Source organism: Fistularia commersonii, chromosome 7 (genome assembly GCF_037954325.1).
Source record: "Fistularia commersonii isolate RoL2024-O1a breed Wild chromosome 7, RoL_Fcom_v1.0, whole genome shotgun sequence".
NCBI lineage: Eukaryota > Metazoa > Chordata > Actinopteri > Syngnathiformes > Fistulariidae > Fistularia > Fistularia commersonii.
In genome coordinates, this window is record NC_141290.1 from 20,448,774 (window position 1) to 20,462,888 (window position 14,115).

General features: G+C 39.3%; 1 protein-coding gene across 4 annotated transcripts; it reads right to left on the reverse strand.

Moving 5' to 3' along the window:
• Window positions 1-440: 440 nt before the first annotated feature.
• Window positions 441-13,692, reverse strand: uqcc1 (ubiquinol-cytochrome c reductase complex assembly factor 1). 4 transcript variants are annotated; one of them, XM_086150269.1, is made up of 9 exons: window positions 13,492-13,692; window positions 12,901-13,002; window positions 11,094-11,201; window positions 10,598-10,670; window positions 9,510-9,567; window positions 8,900-9,008; window positions 5,629-5,706; window positions 2,416-2,529; window positions 441-700 (listed from the first exon to the last, which is right to left on the reverse strand). In XM_086150269.1, exons 1-9 carry the CDS (start codon window positions 13,564-13,566, stop codon window positions 566-568), a joined length of 852 nt encoding a protein of 283 aa, XP_086006395.1. In that variant the 5' UTR covers window positions 13,567-13,692; the 3' UTR covers window positions 441-565. The 4 variants fall into 4 exon arrangements, with proteins under 4 accessions (XP_086006395.1, XP_086006398.1, XP_086006397.1 ...); XM_086150272.1 differs by having other exon boundaries at window positions 11,094-11,196; window positions 13,492-13,652; XM_086150271.1 differs by lacking the exon at window positions 13,492-13,692 and adding an exon at window positions 13,426-13,446.
• Between the last annotated feature and the right edge of the window lie 423 nt (window positions 13,693-14,115).

Below are 14,115 nucleotides of genomic sequence, written 5' to 3' on the forward strand. Positions count from 1 at the left end.
GTTGATTCGCTGTGGCGACTCCTGAAGGGAAAAGCTGAAAGAAGGAGAAGAAGTTTGTATTGAGAAATTTCATTTAAAAAGTTGGAGTTACAATTGATTTCTTAGAAAGACTTGCAAAATTAAGCAGTTTTATCTTTCTGGTGAGATTATAATTATTATTCATAAAATACAACAAAAAGAACTTTTTATTGCTGTAGTCTGAACACACACTGAGTGAAAACACAAAGGGGCTCAGACAGCAACAAAATTAAAATCTTTGAATATACAAATTTTCAGTTTTCAAGACAAAGTTCCATTGTTTTATTACATATCTGTTTCCAGGATCTTTCACAGCTTTCCAGCTCTGTAATGAAGTCTGTTGTAAAAGTGAAATTTATTTTGAAACACACGACATTCCCAATCCTTGGGAAGGGGGATAAAAAAAAAAAAAACGCTATCTGTTACTGTGTGATAGAAACTTTATTTAAACAGCAGACAAAGATGTTTTAAATACAAAGAAAGATGTGATGCAGCTCCAACTCAAGTATGTGTGCGTGTGAGTGTCTACGGAGTGAGTAGGAACTTGTCACAACCCAGTATCATTGTAGGTGGGTGTTGCCATCTTTAAAATGCTCTGGGCATTCTCCTCCACAAGGGGGCGCCACTTTACTTCACCCGTCAAGAGCAGGTCAGCACCATCCAAAGCGTCAATGTATTGCATCTGGAGTAAAATCAAACAGTAACACTGAGGTCTGAGTCTCCATAGAGGAGGAAGAGCATAAGCAGGTAACAGTTTGTTTTACAAAATCAAGTGTGCTAAAACAGAGTTTAAAAAAATATTGAAAATGAGCAAAAACTGAAAAGACTAAACAGGGTACCCAGTCTTCTCTTTAATTTATTTTCCAGGACATTTTTTCAGCAGTGTTGTAATTTTAAACAATCACCCCAACTGTTACCCAAGTGTGACCAGTCATTGCCAACCCCCCACCCCTTACTTCCATAGTATGTTCAAGAGCTGTGTCATACCTGCGAGCAAAATATCTGACTTGGTTTCTAACCAAAATAATAGCAAATTAGCATGATAAGCGGTCTCCAGGCATTCTACACTATACTTTATGGTTAATTGCGAAGGTTTTGTTAAGTTAGGTTTTTCTGTCATATGAAGGCTTAGACCAGGGGTCCCCAAACTTTTTCCTGCGAGGGCCAAATAACTTTTCCCTTCTCTGACAGGGGACCGGGCCAGTTTATAACAAAAAGTGTGACGATCGCACAGGTGTCTAAACATAAACATTTATTGTTTTCCAGAAAGCCAAACGTAACCAAAAATTAACCCTTTCTGAGATCTTGACCAAAAAAAAACAAAACAGAAAATAAATATTAACATTATTAATGAAATAAATTTTATAAAATAAATAATAACAAAATAACACTTTTTAAGTTTTTCACAGATAAAAAGACCAAGGAACATTAACTTTCTTGTAGACATAACTGTTTGCAGCTCTCATATCAAATTCACTATGAAAACGAGAAAGCAAGCGTGCTATGAAACCGAACTGATACCAACACCTACCAGGTTAAATACCCTGCATTCTGAATCTATTTTTCTCTAACCTAATCTTTTGGCCATTATTCCATGTTATTTGTCAGGGGTGTGTCCAGGATTTATTTTTTGAGGGAGGGGTTTCAGATAAGGCACAGACTGCAGAAGGGTGGAATGGAATGTTACGTTCTATGCATGCATAAGACACAATTACAATTATTAGTATTGTTCAGGGGCCGGGCAAAATGTGGAGGCAGGCTGTTCAGCCTCCAGGCTACAGTTTGGGGACCACTGGCTTAGACAATCATAACATTTCAGTCAGTCTCATATTATTTTTCTTTTGCATTAACAGCAGGTGCACTTTGCGATAGATAAACAAAGCTTATTTTGCTATATTTTTGTTGTCCCGGTAATCTCTTGTGTGCCATGTTGCAAAAGGCCATCTCTCAGTGTCTTATTTTTCTTTAATTAATGTTTGTTCATTAACTTCTTATTCTAAAACAAATGTCCCTAGTATAACACAATGATGGAGATTTACAACTATTAAATGCAACATTCAGTTTCTTTCAACAAACTTATAAATTCAACACAACTTTCATCACAATTCTTTGGAAAATTTTACTGTAAGATTAGGCATGTAGGCCATAACGATCTCAAAAAAAGGCCAACAAAATCTTTGGGGGGGGCAGTTCAAAAGAAATGAAATCATTAAAATGTTAACAAACTTTATATATGTATAAAAATAAAATCAAGATGAACACCAAAAACAGCAAAATTACTCTAAAATAATCTGTAAGATGACTTTTTTTGGAATTATTAAATTGACTAAAGAAAACCAAATACTTTCCTACTGTTTCTTGTGACAAGTAAAGAGTTGCGTGAGCGGTGGGGCTTACCTGCTTCCGAACGTACTCCACCATGAGCTCCAGCTGTTTGGGATCCTCACATTGACGGTTGAACAGGTTCCTCCACAGGGCTGCCGCCAGAACATTATCGTCTGATAGTATGCCCTAGAGCCACATACATCACATTCACATAGCAGTTAATAAACGCAGGCAGGCACGCACACACGCATGTGCGCACACACACTCACACTCACAAACAGGGAATCAGCTTGATACTTAGCATTGATAGATCAAACAGATGGATACCGTAATTTCCGGACAATAAGCCGCAACTTTTTTCACTTAAACAACTTCTTCTTCTTCTTCTTCTTCTTCTTCTTCTTCTTTCGGCTTTTCCCGTCAGGGGTCGCCACAGCGAGTCAACTTTCTCCATCTAACCTTATTCTCTGTATCTTCCTCTCTCACACCAACTTCTCACAACTCTTCTCTTTGGTCTTCCTCGAGACCTCTTGCCTGGCAGCTCCAATTCCAGCATCCGTCTACCAATATATTCACCATCTCTTCTCTGTACATGACCGAACCATCTCAGTCTGGCTTCTCTGACCTTCTCTCCAAAACATCGAACATGTGCCGTCCCTCTGATAGACTCATTCCTGATCCTATCCATCTTGGTCAATCCCAAAGAGAACCTCAACATCTTCATCTCTGCAACCTCTAGTTCTGCCTGCTGTCTTTTGGTCTACCTGCAAGCTCCTACCTCTGCTCTTATAAGTTACCCTACGTTCCTGTGTTTTCTGGAAAAAGGTGTTCACTACAGCCATTTCCATCCTTTTAACAAAATCTACCACCATCTGTCCCTCTGCATTCCTATCCTGTATACCAAATCTGCTCATCACTTCTTCATTCCCTCTATTGCATTCACCAACATGTCCCTTGAAGTCTGCACCAATTACCACTCTCATTTCTGGGAATATTCTGCATCACTTCATCTAACTCATTCCAGAACTTCTCCTTCTCTTCAGATTCACATCCCACCTGCGGGGCATAGCCACTAACAACATTGAGCATCACACCTTCAATTTCCAATTTCAGACTCATAAGTCTATCTGACAGTCTTTTCACCTCTAGGACGTTCCTAACAAACTCCTCCTTCAAGATGACTCCTACTCCATTTCTCCTCTTGTCAGTCCCATGATAGTACAATTTAAAGCCTGCTCCTAAGCTTCTAGCCTTTCTACCCTTCCACCTGGTCTCCTGGACGCACAGTATATCCACCTTTCTTCTCTGCATCATGTCGACCAACTCTCTATCTTTTCCTGTCATAGTCCCAATATTCAAAGTCCCTACTCTCAGTCCCAGGTTCTTTCCTCCTCTCTCTCTGCTTCCGAACACGCACTCCTCTTCTTCTTGTTTTTGTTCTTCAACCCACAGTAGCCCAATTTCCATTAGTACCCTGTAGGTCATCAGTACCAATGGCGGTCATTGTTAACCCGGTCTACGACCGATCCGGTATGATATGGCTATGGTTGACTCGCATGTTTAGTTTTGGCAAAAGTTTTACGCCAGATGCCCTTCCTGATGCAACCCTCTGCATTTATCTGGGCTTGGGACCGGCACAGGGAGACACTTCTCCGTGCCCCCCCCCCAGGGCAGGCTTGGGGAGACATGGGCCAGCGCTGGCCTGAGGCCACATTACAAACCAATACAGTATATCATCTGGTCTGGATATATACTCTGTTTATAAAATATATCCGAATTTATATTCCTAACCAAAGAAACATGATTTCTGAATGCAGTTGTTTTGTGGTAATAGTAGTTTATTTATAAATGAATAATACAGTTATTTTACTGTTTCAATGAAAAATGCAATGCAGAAAAGGCTGCTTCTTGTATAGGAGGAGGAGTCAAAGTTCCACCAATTATTAGCCATGTGCCAACCACTGATTTATGTCTACCTTCTCACTGTGCCTAATGAAAGAGACTTCGAAAAACACCGACCAGCCTTTCTCTTAAGTTTACTTGGAGAAAAACATCAAGTAATTCTTCATAATATATTGGTTATTTGTTGACTTAAATGTGTAAGTCTTAAACATTCACATACTCTACTGTAAATTTTCAGTAAACTTCTTGATGTTTGTAAAAGTTCTCACTTTCACTTAAACAAAGATGCAGCTAAATTATGCATTTTTTTTGGGGGGGGGCTAACAATTTTCACGCCGCTAAAACATTTTCCCTCGTCACATCAGACCATGAAATGACCTGGAAAGTCTGAGAATTTCCAAAGAAGACAACATTGACGGTTATAGTGCGCAGGAGGAAGCCCAAGATCGCAATCGGCTAGCCGGTGCGGCTTATATTGAGGTGCGCTCAATAGTCCGGAAATTACGGTAAATAGATAGACAAAAGGCTCAACACTCGAGGATGGCAAAGTGTCTGCCTTCCACACCCTTTTCACCAACAACTGTGTCCCCTCCCGTGAGGACAACATCCCGTGAGGACAACAATATTAGTTGTTTATTGGTCCTAGAAGATGTACTGTGCCCAGATAGTCCATGTCTTACTGCCGGTGTGTATAAGCGGGTATCTATAAGAATCAACCTGGGTGATGACATAATTGTGGCTGACGATGTTAGTGTGGTTTCCAATGAACTTGGACTTAATTACTTCTGCCCTCTAACATTTAAAAGCTGGTGACAAAACATTTCTTCATTGTCAATGTCCTTCTTTTGTCTCATATATTATAGCTGAGATTGGGGATAGGTAGATCATAAATGATGACATCTTATTTTTCTACAGTGCTGCACCTGTAGGCATGTCATATGGAGTTGGTACACAGACAGTCCCACCTCCTATGGACTCATGGTATTTTTGTGGGAGAATTGCTTAGTCAGATCCATGCACATCCCCGAGGATGTCCTCCATTTTTATCTTGCATGACTTCAAGCAATTTCATCTAGTTCCATTTTGTACATGTTCTTTTATAAAAAAACTTACCTAAACTCCCTGTAACTGCCTGTTACTGCATCTGTTGCAATCTAACTTCATTCACTATTCTACTCTCTTACTAAATCCTCTACTTACAGCGTACAAACTTAACTCCTCAGACGTAATTTTCCGTCTTCATCCTTGACCAATGACTACGTCCTTACTATTTCTATATCCTAACGTGATATTTGTTCAGATCTGATTGTTTTTAATGCCACTGATTAAAAATAGCCACCATGTTATTGGTGTAATTATTATAGATATAAAAACATGCCTCACCTCATCATATCCAAACAAAGCAGCATAGAAGGTCTCTGTCATGGCTTTTAGTGCTTCCTTCCGATGGATGGCATCAATCTGAGCACACACCAGAGAGAAATTCTTGTTATTCTACTTATCCACTCTGACATCCTCAACAATAGCTCCAAGCAACCCAGCACCCCATCCCCAAGCAATAAATTAAACACCACACTTTGTTAAAAAAAGAACAAACAAATGTGGTAAATTATTGTTATAAATGTTTTTTTATCCTTACACCACCAGCCACCAGGGGGCAATAAGATTCTACCCAATGTGTAACTTTTTGTCTTCATCTGAGGAGCTCATTTATTGATGAAGTTCCTAAAGCAAGTTATATCTACCATGACTTTATGAGGAGAAGGGAAAGCTGAGCCTCCTACTGGTGGAGAGCCCAAGCTGGGAAATTACATGGCTCCTCAAAACCTTGCCGGCACACTCTTCTTTGCTATAGTATGCTGGTGGGGCGGTGCCAGGACTGGTGAGGTCAACAGGCTCAACAAGCTAGTGAGGAAAGCCTGCTAGGTGGTGGGACTGAATCGGCCCATCTTAAATCAGTGGGGAGGGTGAACGACAAACTGGGAGCATCCCTAAACAATCCTTCCCAACCCCTGCACGACGAGCTGTGGCTGAATGAGCTTCTCATCAGCCACAGCTCGTCCTGCAGGGGTTGGGAAGGGCTCATCCCACCCCGGTATAGAACTGAAAGCTTCAGACACACCTTTGTGCCCACAGCCATCAGACTGTACAACAGCAGTCTAAACTGCACAAAACTCTGACCAGCCGGAGCTGCAACTACGCTACCACAACCTAACGACCTCACTCATTGGCACATGTCATGTCCGAACCCCATCATTTTTTTATGGTTGTTGGTGTCACTCCACTTGCATCATGTTTATTTTTGTCACCGTTATTGTCACTGTTTCTGTTCTTATCCTTGTTGTTGTGTGCTCTGCTGTCTATGTTTTTTTGGATGTCCTTTGCTATCTTTTAATTGTCTATCTTATTTATATTTATTGATACTGTCATCGTTGCTCTGCTATGACAAAGGAATTTCCCCTGTGGGGATCAATTAAGTAAATCTTTAATGATTTGATCAGTTTATTCTGGAAACAAAGTTAAAGCCTAAGAAGAGACACTAAGATTGAAAAATATTTTCAATCTTAAAGTAGACAAAGGTTGGACTGGATGTCAGTAGAAGCACTCTCCAATGTTAGTGTTCTATGGTCACACATTGTATAAAAGGGACCTGAACATCAAACCACTGCTTCTTTCATGCTTGCATGTTTTTTAAATAGTATCTTTAAATAATGGCAATAATAATAATGTAATGTACATCTTTCAATTTTTCATTTACTTCATGGTTGATTTATTATATTTTCTTACCATTATCCAGTATTTTTGCTGATTCTTAGGTAATCTGTTTTGCTAGTTGTCAACTATTTGTAGCAGATTTTAAGGTACCAATAATCTACTTTCAGTACAATTCTTGATGACTTGGTATGAATATTTTTTAAAAAACAAAGAGCCAAAGTCAAACAAGAACTTTTTTGGCTGGACAAGTGCTCAAGTTTCCTGTATAAGATTGGAGTGGAAATCCTTTCTTTAACATCGAATAAATCAGACATTAGGGCTTTGGCATTTTTCATTGACTGAAATGCTAAAAGGATAAATAGTGAAATGACTGAGGGTGAAGCAGCTGCCTGGAGATTGACGGCTAAACGAGTTTGGAGAGTTTGTGCAGCAATTATGAACATGGAGAACATGAGCATGTTTTCACTGCTCTTTCACACAATTAACATGAAACCTCAGAGCCTACACAGACACACAGTGTTGTTGTAACAACCTGAGGTTTGGACAAAGGACCAGTGTTCAATGTCTGCTGACTCAGCCCCTCCCCAACCTTCAGACCCCCCTGCTTTGGGTTTCACCTCCTTCTCTTCATCCCCCATTTAACCCTTCCTTTTCACTTAGGATTCTACGACTACTTTCACAGTATTTCAGTCTGAGTGGAATCAAATCTCAGCAAATTGAAGCACATTAACTGAATTTAAGATCTAAGGGGTCAAAGGTCAACAGATTAACATCAATACTGAGTGGAGGAGGCTTCCGTTACTGTAGCAATGAATTCACAAAAAATATGTCTAATAGAATTAATCCAGGTGAATTCATTTGTATGATTAATTTGATTACAATTTTTAATGCAATTAACACATGAACAGCACACTGTGACTCAAAATCCAACAAATTCCACACAGTGGGTGTGGTTGGTGCACTGTAACTGACCTAACACACACAAATGTGTTTGTATGTAATGTGCACTTTTTGTTGTTATTAAATGTTGGTACTATTGGGGGAACAGTGGCACAGTGGTAAGAATTCGGCATCACAGCATGAAAGACCCAAGTTCAGTTCCGCCAAGAGGGCCTTTTCTGTGTGGAGATTGCATGTTGTCCCTGTGTCTGTGTCGGTTTCCTCCCAAAACATGTAGTAGGTTAATAGGAAAAAAAATTGTGTGAGTGAGTGAGTGGTTGTCTGTCTGTATATCTGGCCCTGTGATTGACTGGCGACCAGTCCAGGGTGTACCCCACCTCATGCCCAATGACAGCTGGGACAGGCTCCAGGATAAGCAGCAGCAGATGATGGATAGTAATATTATCAATATAATTATATTAAAAGGTGAAAGCTTCGACATATGAAAAACACTTTTACTGAAGTGAAAATTTAATGAAGTTCTTAGAGAGGAGCCTTTATAGGTATGAATATTGGTTATTACAAGGCCCCACCTTGAGAACTTTGACATTCTTCACAGAAGAGGGAGGGAGGACAGTTGCTAAGTTTTGGTCAGAGCAGCATTTTTTATCCTCAGTCACGTGTGACAAGAAGGAAACACACTGTTGTTGGAACCCCAGAGTTCATACATGCAGCTATGAAAACACATGGAGGCACATGCACGTGCGCACACACCCACAACATTTGACATTCCTTCTATTACCAAGATACTCAATGCTTTGACCCTCATCAGGCTTCGTACAGGAGCTTGTACATTGAGACAGTACACTGTATGATTAACTTTTGCATTAACAGAGCCTATTGTACACTTGTCTTACATTCTTTTCAGATGGCAGAGGGTACACTTGAGGTAAGATGTTAGTAACACAGATTGTACTTTGAGCACACATAATCAACATGTCTTCCTGCTTGTGTGTGTGTATGCATGTGTGTGTTTGTGTGGGCATGTAGGCGCACTGACCCCCATAATCTTGCTCCTCTGCTCCACATCCTCCCACATGGAGTGGACAATGTAGCGACACATGTACTTCCCCTCTCGACCCTCCTGACGCATTCGGACAAGACACATCCTGCGCAGACGCACATACAAAGACATCCAGGCGACACAGAGACACCTGTTAAATAATTTTCTATTCTATATCATCCAAGTTACGGGTCTCAGTGTAAAACATTTGTTTCATTATACTGATATTAGTGTTTCACATTAACTATTTTGGACTGACACAGTGCTGTTCAGAGGGGAGGTTATCTTTTCAACTCTTTTCCTGAGTGCCCTGAAGGAAAATCATTCCTCAAAAAACCTTTCCTTTTTGTATTCCATTCGGGATTTAAAATGGTGTCTTCAAATTGAACTATACTGTACATGTACTTTTTGTCTAATTCATAACCAATTTTTATGTAAGTTATTTCAGAGTTTAAGTCATAATTTTAATTTTTTTAAACCAAATTTCAGGAAGAAATAGTTTTTGTTAACACACTGTCTTGAAAATAAAAGAAATAAATCCAATGTTGACTGTGATCCATGTGTGTGTGTGTATGAGAGAGAGAGAAAGAGAGCAAGAGAAACTCACCATACATGTAACTGTGCCACTAAGAACCAGGAATTGAGTGTGTCTGGGAGTGAGCATCCTGAAATATGCAATAGAGGGTCTCAAAACTACACAAATCAGTGTTCAGGCCAGCAATAACGCATCCAAACCCATCCACACACACAATGTTCAAATATTTTTCGAAACCTCTAAAATATTTTAATATAAAATATTTGTATATAACAATATATCAATATTAATATGTAATACAAAACTCTCTCAAATATTTTTTTCTAGCTTTTTTGCTGTGTGAAACTTGTGGTTTATGTGAACACACTCATGACAAAAGAAACGGTTGCAAGGTTTGGAACTTCAATCTAACATGCAATTTAATTTTACAAATCAAGTCTGCGCAGTGTTTCAACCTATAACTACCTGGTAAGGAATTACCAAAAGAAATCAACAGACAATACAACTGAAAGGACCAAATTAAGCAAATCACCTTAAATTGTTAAAAAATTGACAAAAAAGGCAAAAAAATGACTAAAATTACCATGGAATTGCCCAAACAAATACCAAAACCTTATGATATAATAGACAGAGAAATCATTTTATGTTAAGTGGAAAAGCTGTAATCTGAACAAATTACCCCAAAATGTTAAGAGAACTGGATGAACACAAAATCCCTCAAACAGAATCAGAATATGAAATTCTTTAATTAATTTAATTGCCTTATAGTTTTCACATACAAGGAATGTACTATAGTTTTATCAATACCTAGCAGACAGCGTGGAATTCTCATAAAAATTGAAATCAGAACTAGACTTAAAAGACCATAAATAAAAAGTACCAGGTAACAAACCATGATCTACATAAAAAAATTACATTTGATCATTGAAAACATAAAAACCAAAACAAACACCTAGGATCATAGAAAACATACAAAAAAAAAATTGCAGCAATAACTTGACCAGGGATAGGCCAAAGCAAGATTTATTTTCTCCGTCTGTATTACAAATAGCCTGACACAGAATTTGTTTTATACTAGTATAAACAACACATCTGTTTGTGAAAAGTGCACCGTGGGTGTTTTGTTTTAGAGTATGTGTATGTTGATGTGTTACACTCACGGTCAAAGAAATCATCGTAGTTGATTCTCTCCACACAGCAAGTGTACATTCTCAGGGCAGCTATCTTGATTTTCTGTCATAACAGAAAAAATAAATTGGACAACACATTCATGTCGAAATGGTAGATTATGTAGTTTTGCTGCTCTCTGTGTACATTTTTCTGGTTTTAAAATTTTGGTCACCCTTGATTTCCAATAAACCACCATACATTAATTATAAGTGCAGGAAACTAATGCAAACCAGAAATTATCTCAAAACTAGAAGGAAAGGACAAAAGCAATAAAATGTCCCCCTGCAGAAGCTCAAATATTAAACCAGAAAACCTTATTTCTAATTTAAGATAATTGAAATTATAATCTTGAATTTAAAATAGTTGAATCCTCAATGTTTGTTAAGTATAATCATTTCCAATTGTTCCAGGAAATGCCCATTTTTTACCACCCGTCTCATGTCTCCTGCCCCTAGGTAGTCGTAAGTGAGTTGTGAATCTTCTCACCCATTTGTTGTATTTTAGAGGTCCAGTGAAACCCATGGCCTCGATGAGCTTTGTGAAGGCACCCACTTCCTCCTCACTGTGCTGTGGTGTCTCCTTTATGCTGCTGTGCTGGAGGATGGACAGTGAGAACAGTGATTATGAAGTCCATGCAACCGGCCAAAGGGACAGTAACTGACCATGGTTGTGAGGATAAAAGTGAAACAAAAAGGGTTATAAAATGAGAAAGAATAGAGCTTCAACCATCACACAACCTCAAAATGAGCAGCAGTGACCTTTTGACCTCTAACCTCTAACCAATGAGCTCAAATGTATATTTTTAACAATCAGAAAGAACTGGTTCCCCAACCTGACATCTTTCTACCAAAAATCATTACATTTCACTTGGGGATAACGAGTTCACAATTGCAATCTCTTTAGTTGATAGGCGTCTCATAGGTCTCATGAAGCACAGGGAAAATCACTTTCTTCAGTGGTCTGTCATGTGACAACACAGTGCTCACCACAACTACTGTACATAGCTGGAAAAGCAGTTTAATCATCCTTACAGATGTAGACCAGTGAAACAAAGTGGCTACCAGGTGCATCACAACAACAATCACTGGACACAGGTACTTAGTGACAGAAAATTCCTGGAGATGTACTGGGTTGTCCTGTGGATGCACATTACCCGCAAAACACACCAAAATGTCATGGTAACGCTACTTTTCTCCAAAAATGCATTTCATGGTTAAGGAACAGCAGCGTACATGTTCTTCCATGATCTGACTTAAATAACACTGTCCAGCAGTCCTGCCACTAAATCCATCTGTGATAGTCTGGACTATAACTCACTCATTGTAATTAATGTGACATGATGAGAATATCTTACAGACCACCATTCAGCAGTAAGACTACACCTGCCTTATTCAACAGCAGCATAACTACATCATGATACATGAGTAGGGTAAAATCTATAAAGATCCAAACAACACAGTGTAACAAGTTTTTCCCTCCATGTTCATCATCATAGGAATTACTTCTCAGTATGGAGGAGCACATTTTATTGTGTGCCTATATGTAGTAAGTGCAGCTAATACCACCCATATATCTTAAGACTGAAAAGATTTAGAAAAGACTGTCATCTGACACCTGAGGACTAGGTTAAGAGTTTTAAGTCTCACCCTAGGCTAACACTGAGATTTGACAAATATAAGACTGTGAATTTTACAGGGTCACTAATTACAAGACTACAACTAGATTCTGTCAGCATTTTTTTCTCACCATGCAATGTTTTCACCGGGTATTTGCAAAGTTTCTGCCATTTTGGTCCATCACTGTGCCTTCTCCACTCAGTCATGATATGGTTGGGAGTTGACATTGTACAAGCTGGGCTTTTCTGCGCAAAGCTCCACCATCCGCTCCTCTTTCTGGATGGTCCATACTGATCAAAATGTCACTCACCTTTCCCATTCATCAAATAAATAGTCTCTGCCACGAAAACCCCTCTGGTGATTATTTGTCTACCAGGTTTTCTTTTTCTGGTTTTGTTGAAGCTCATTTATCAGTTGTTGATTGTGTTACATCAATGTAAAGACTGAAAGACTTGCGGTATAACAAACACATTTGATATTGTCATAAGGCCAAGACTAGGTAAAAACTGAGCTAAGACTACTGAGATTACCACCTTACAATTAAAGACCAAGATGACGGGAGCATGCTGCGACTCGAGTAGAACTCCTAAGGTGTCCTTCAGGCAGTCTTAAGTCCGCAACTGTGAAAATTGTTAGGTGTAAGCCCAGCATAAATAACATGAGGAGATGTGATTCACCTGTGCCGAAAGGTGCAGGGACTGAGATGACAGCACGCAAGGGGTGTAGCCTCGAGTCAGTGGACAGGCTGATCTGGTAACCTGAGTACCTTCATGCAGCAGCTATATGGAACAAAACAATGAATAACAGCTTTATTTAAAGTGTATCAAATTGTTAAATTCTTCTTGTGTACAATAAAAAAAAAATAAAATATGATGAAAAATATGATTTCAAATTTTGAGCATGGTATATATTTGCATTTGCATACAGTGCTTTTTTTGAAGAGTTAAGGGACGTCTTATTAACCTGTCGAAGATTCAGGACGTTCTTGTTCTGACCGGATATTGTTACATTTTACAGATTGTGACCTTTACAGAAGAAAGAGATTCAATGTCGTCAACCTAAGATCGTCAATGAAATTTAAAGAACCGCTACACCGCTTCCCCGTGAATCTAATGGTCCAATAAGGTCTAGAGCCCCCAAACATCTAAAATGTATGTATGTATGTATGTCTGGCATGAAAGACTTAAAAAAAAAGACCTTACATCGTTTAAACGTAATTGTAGCATGTGAGCTGTTAGCTGCTAAGCTAACTCAGGCTAGGCTCGTACCTTCCCTCGGGCGACTCGGAACGCAGCCGCCCGAGCGAGGCTTCTGGTGGTGGACTGCACTGGCCGCAGGTACATGGCTCCACGGTGGCCCGAGGGTCACGGAGGATGAGCGGCCTGCAGTCGTCAGAAGATGCAGGGTCGGTGACGACAACCTTCCCCTCCGCAATGTCAACGGAATCTGTCCGTGCCTGACTCCCGCTCGGCTAGAAACATAACTTGGGTAACAAATGGTCCGCGTCCTCTTTCATCCTGTACGCTGTTTATTCTAAACGTTAGCTACAAATAGGTACTGTATAAATAGCTACTGTACTATCCCGTGTTTTACCACATAGACCACATATTGCAATCTTTTTAGGTGACTTAAGTTGTGCTATAATTGAGGTTGAAGTACATCCAGAGCACACACCACCTTTGACAAAGCCATAAATGCGTGAGAAATATTGCATCTATGCCCTTATATGAGCCCTAATATATCTAAGAACAAGAAATCCAGACAACATGGCGTTTGTGGTTTTTCGTTCAATTAATTTTCAAATAAATTTCCTAAAAACCTTCTTCCAGTTTGTTTGGTACTTGTATCCCTTTTCAACATTTGGTTTCTGATTTTTAATTTAGTTTATAATT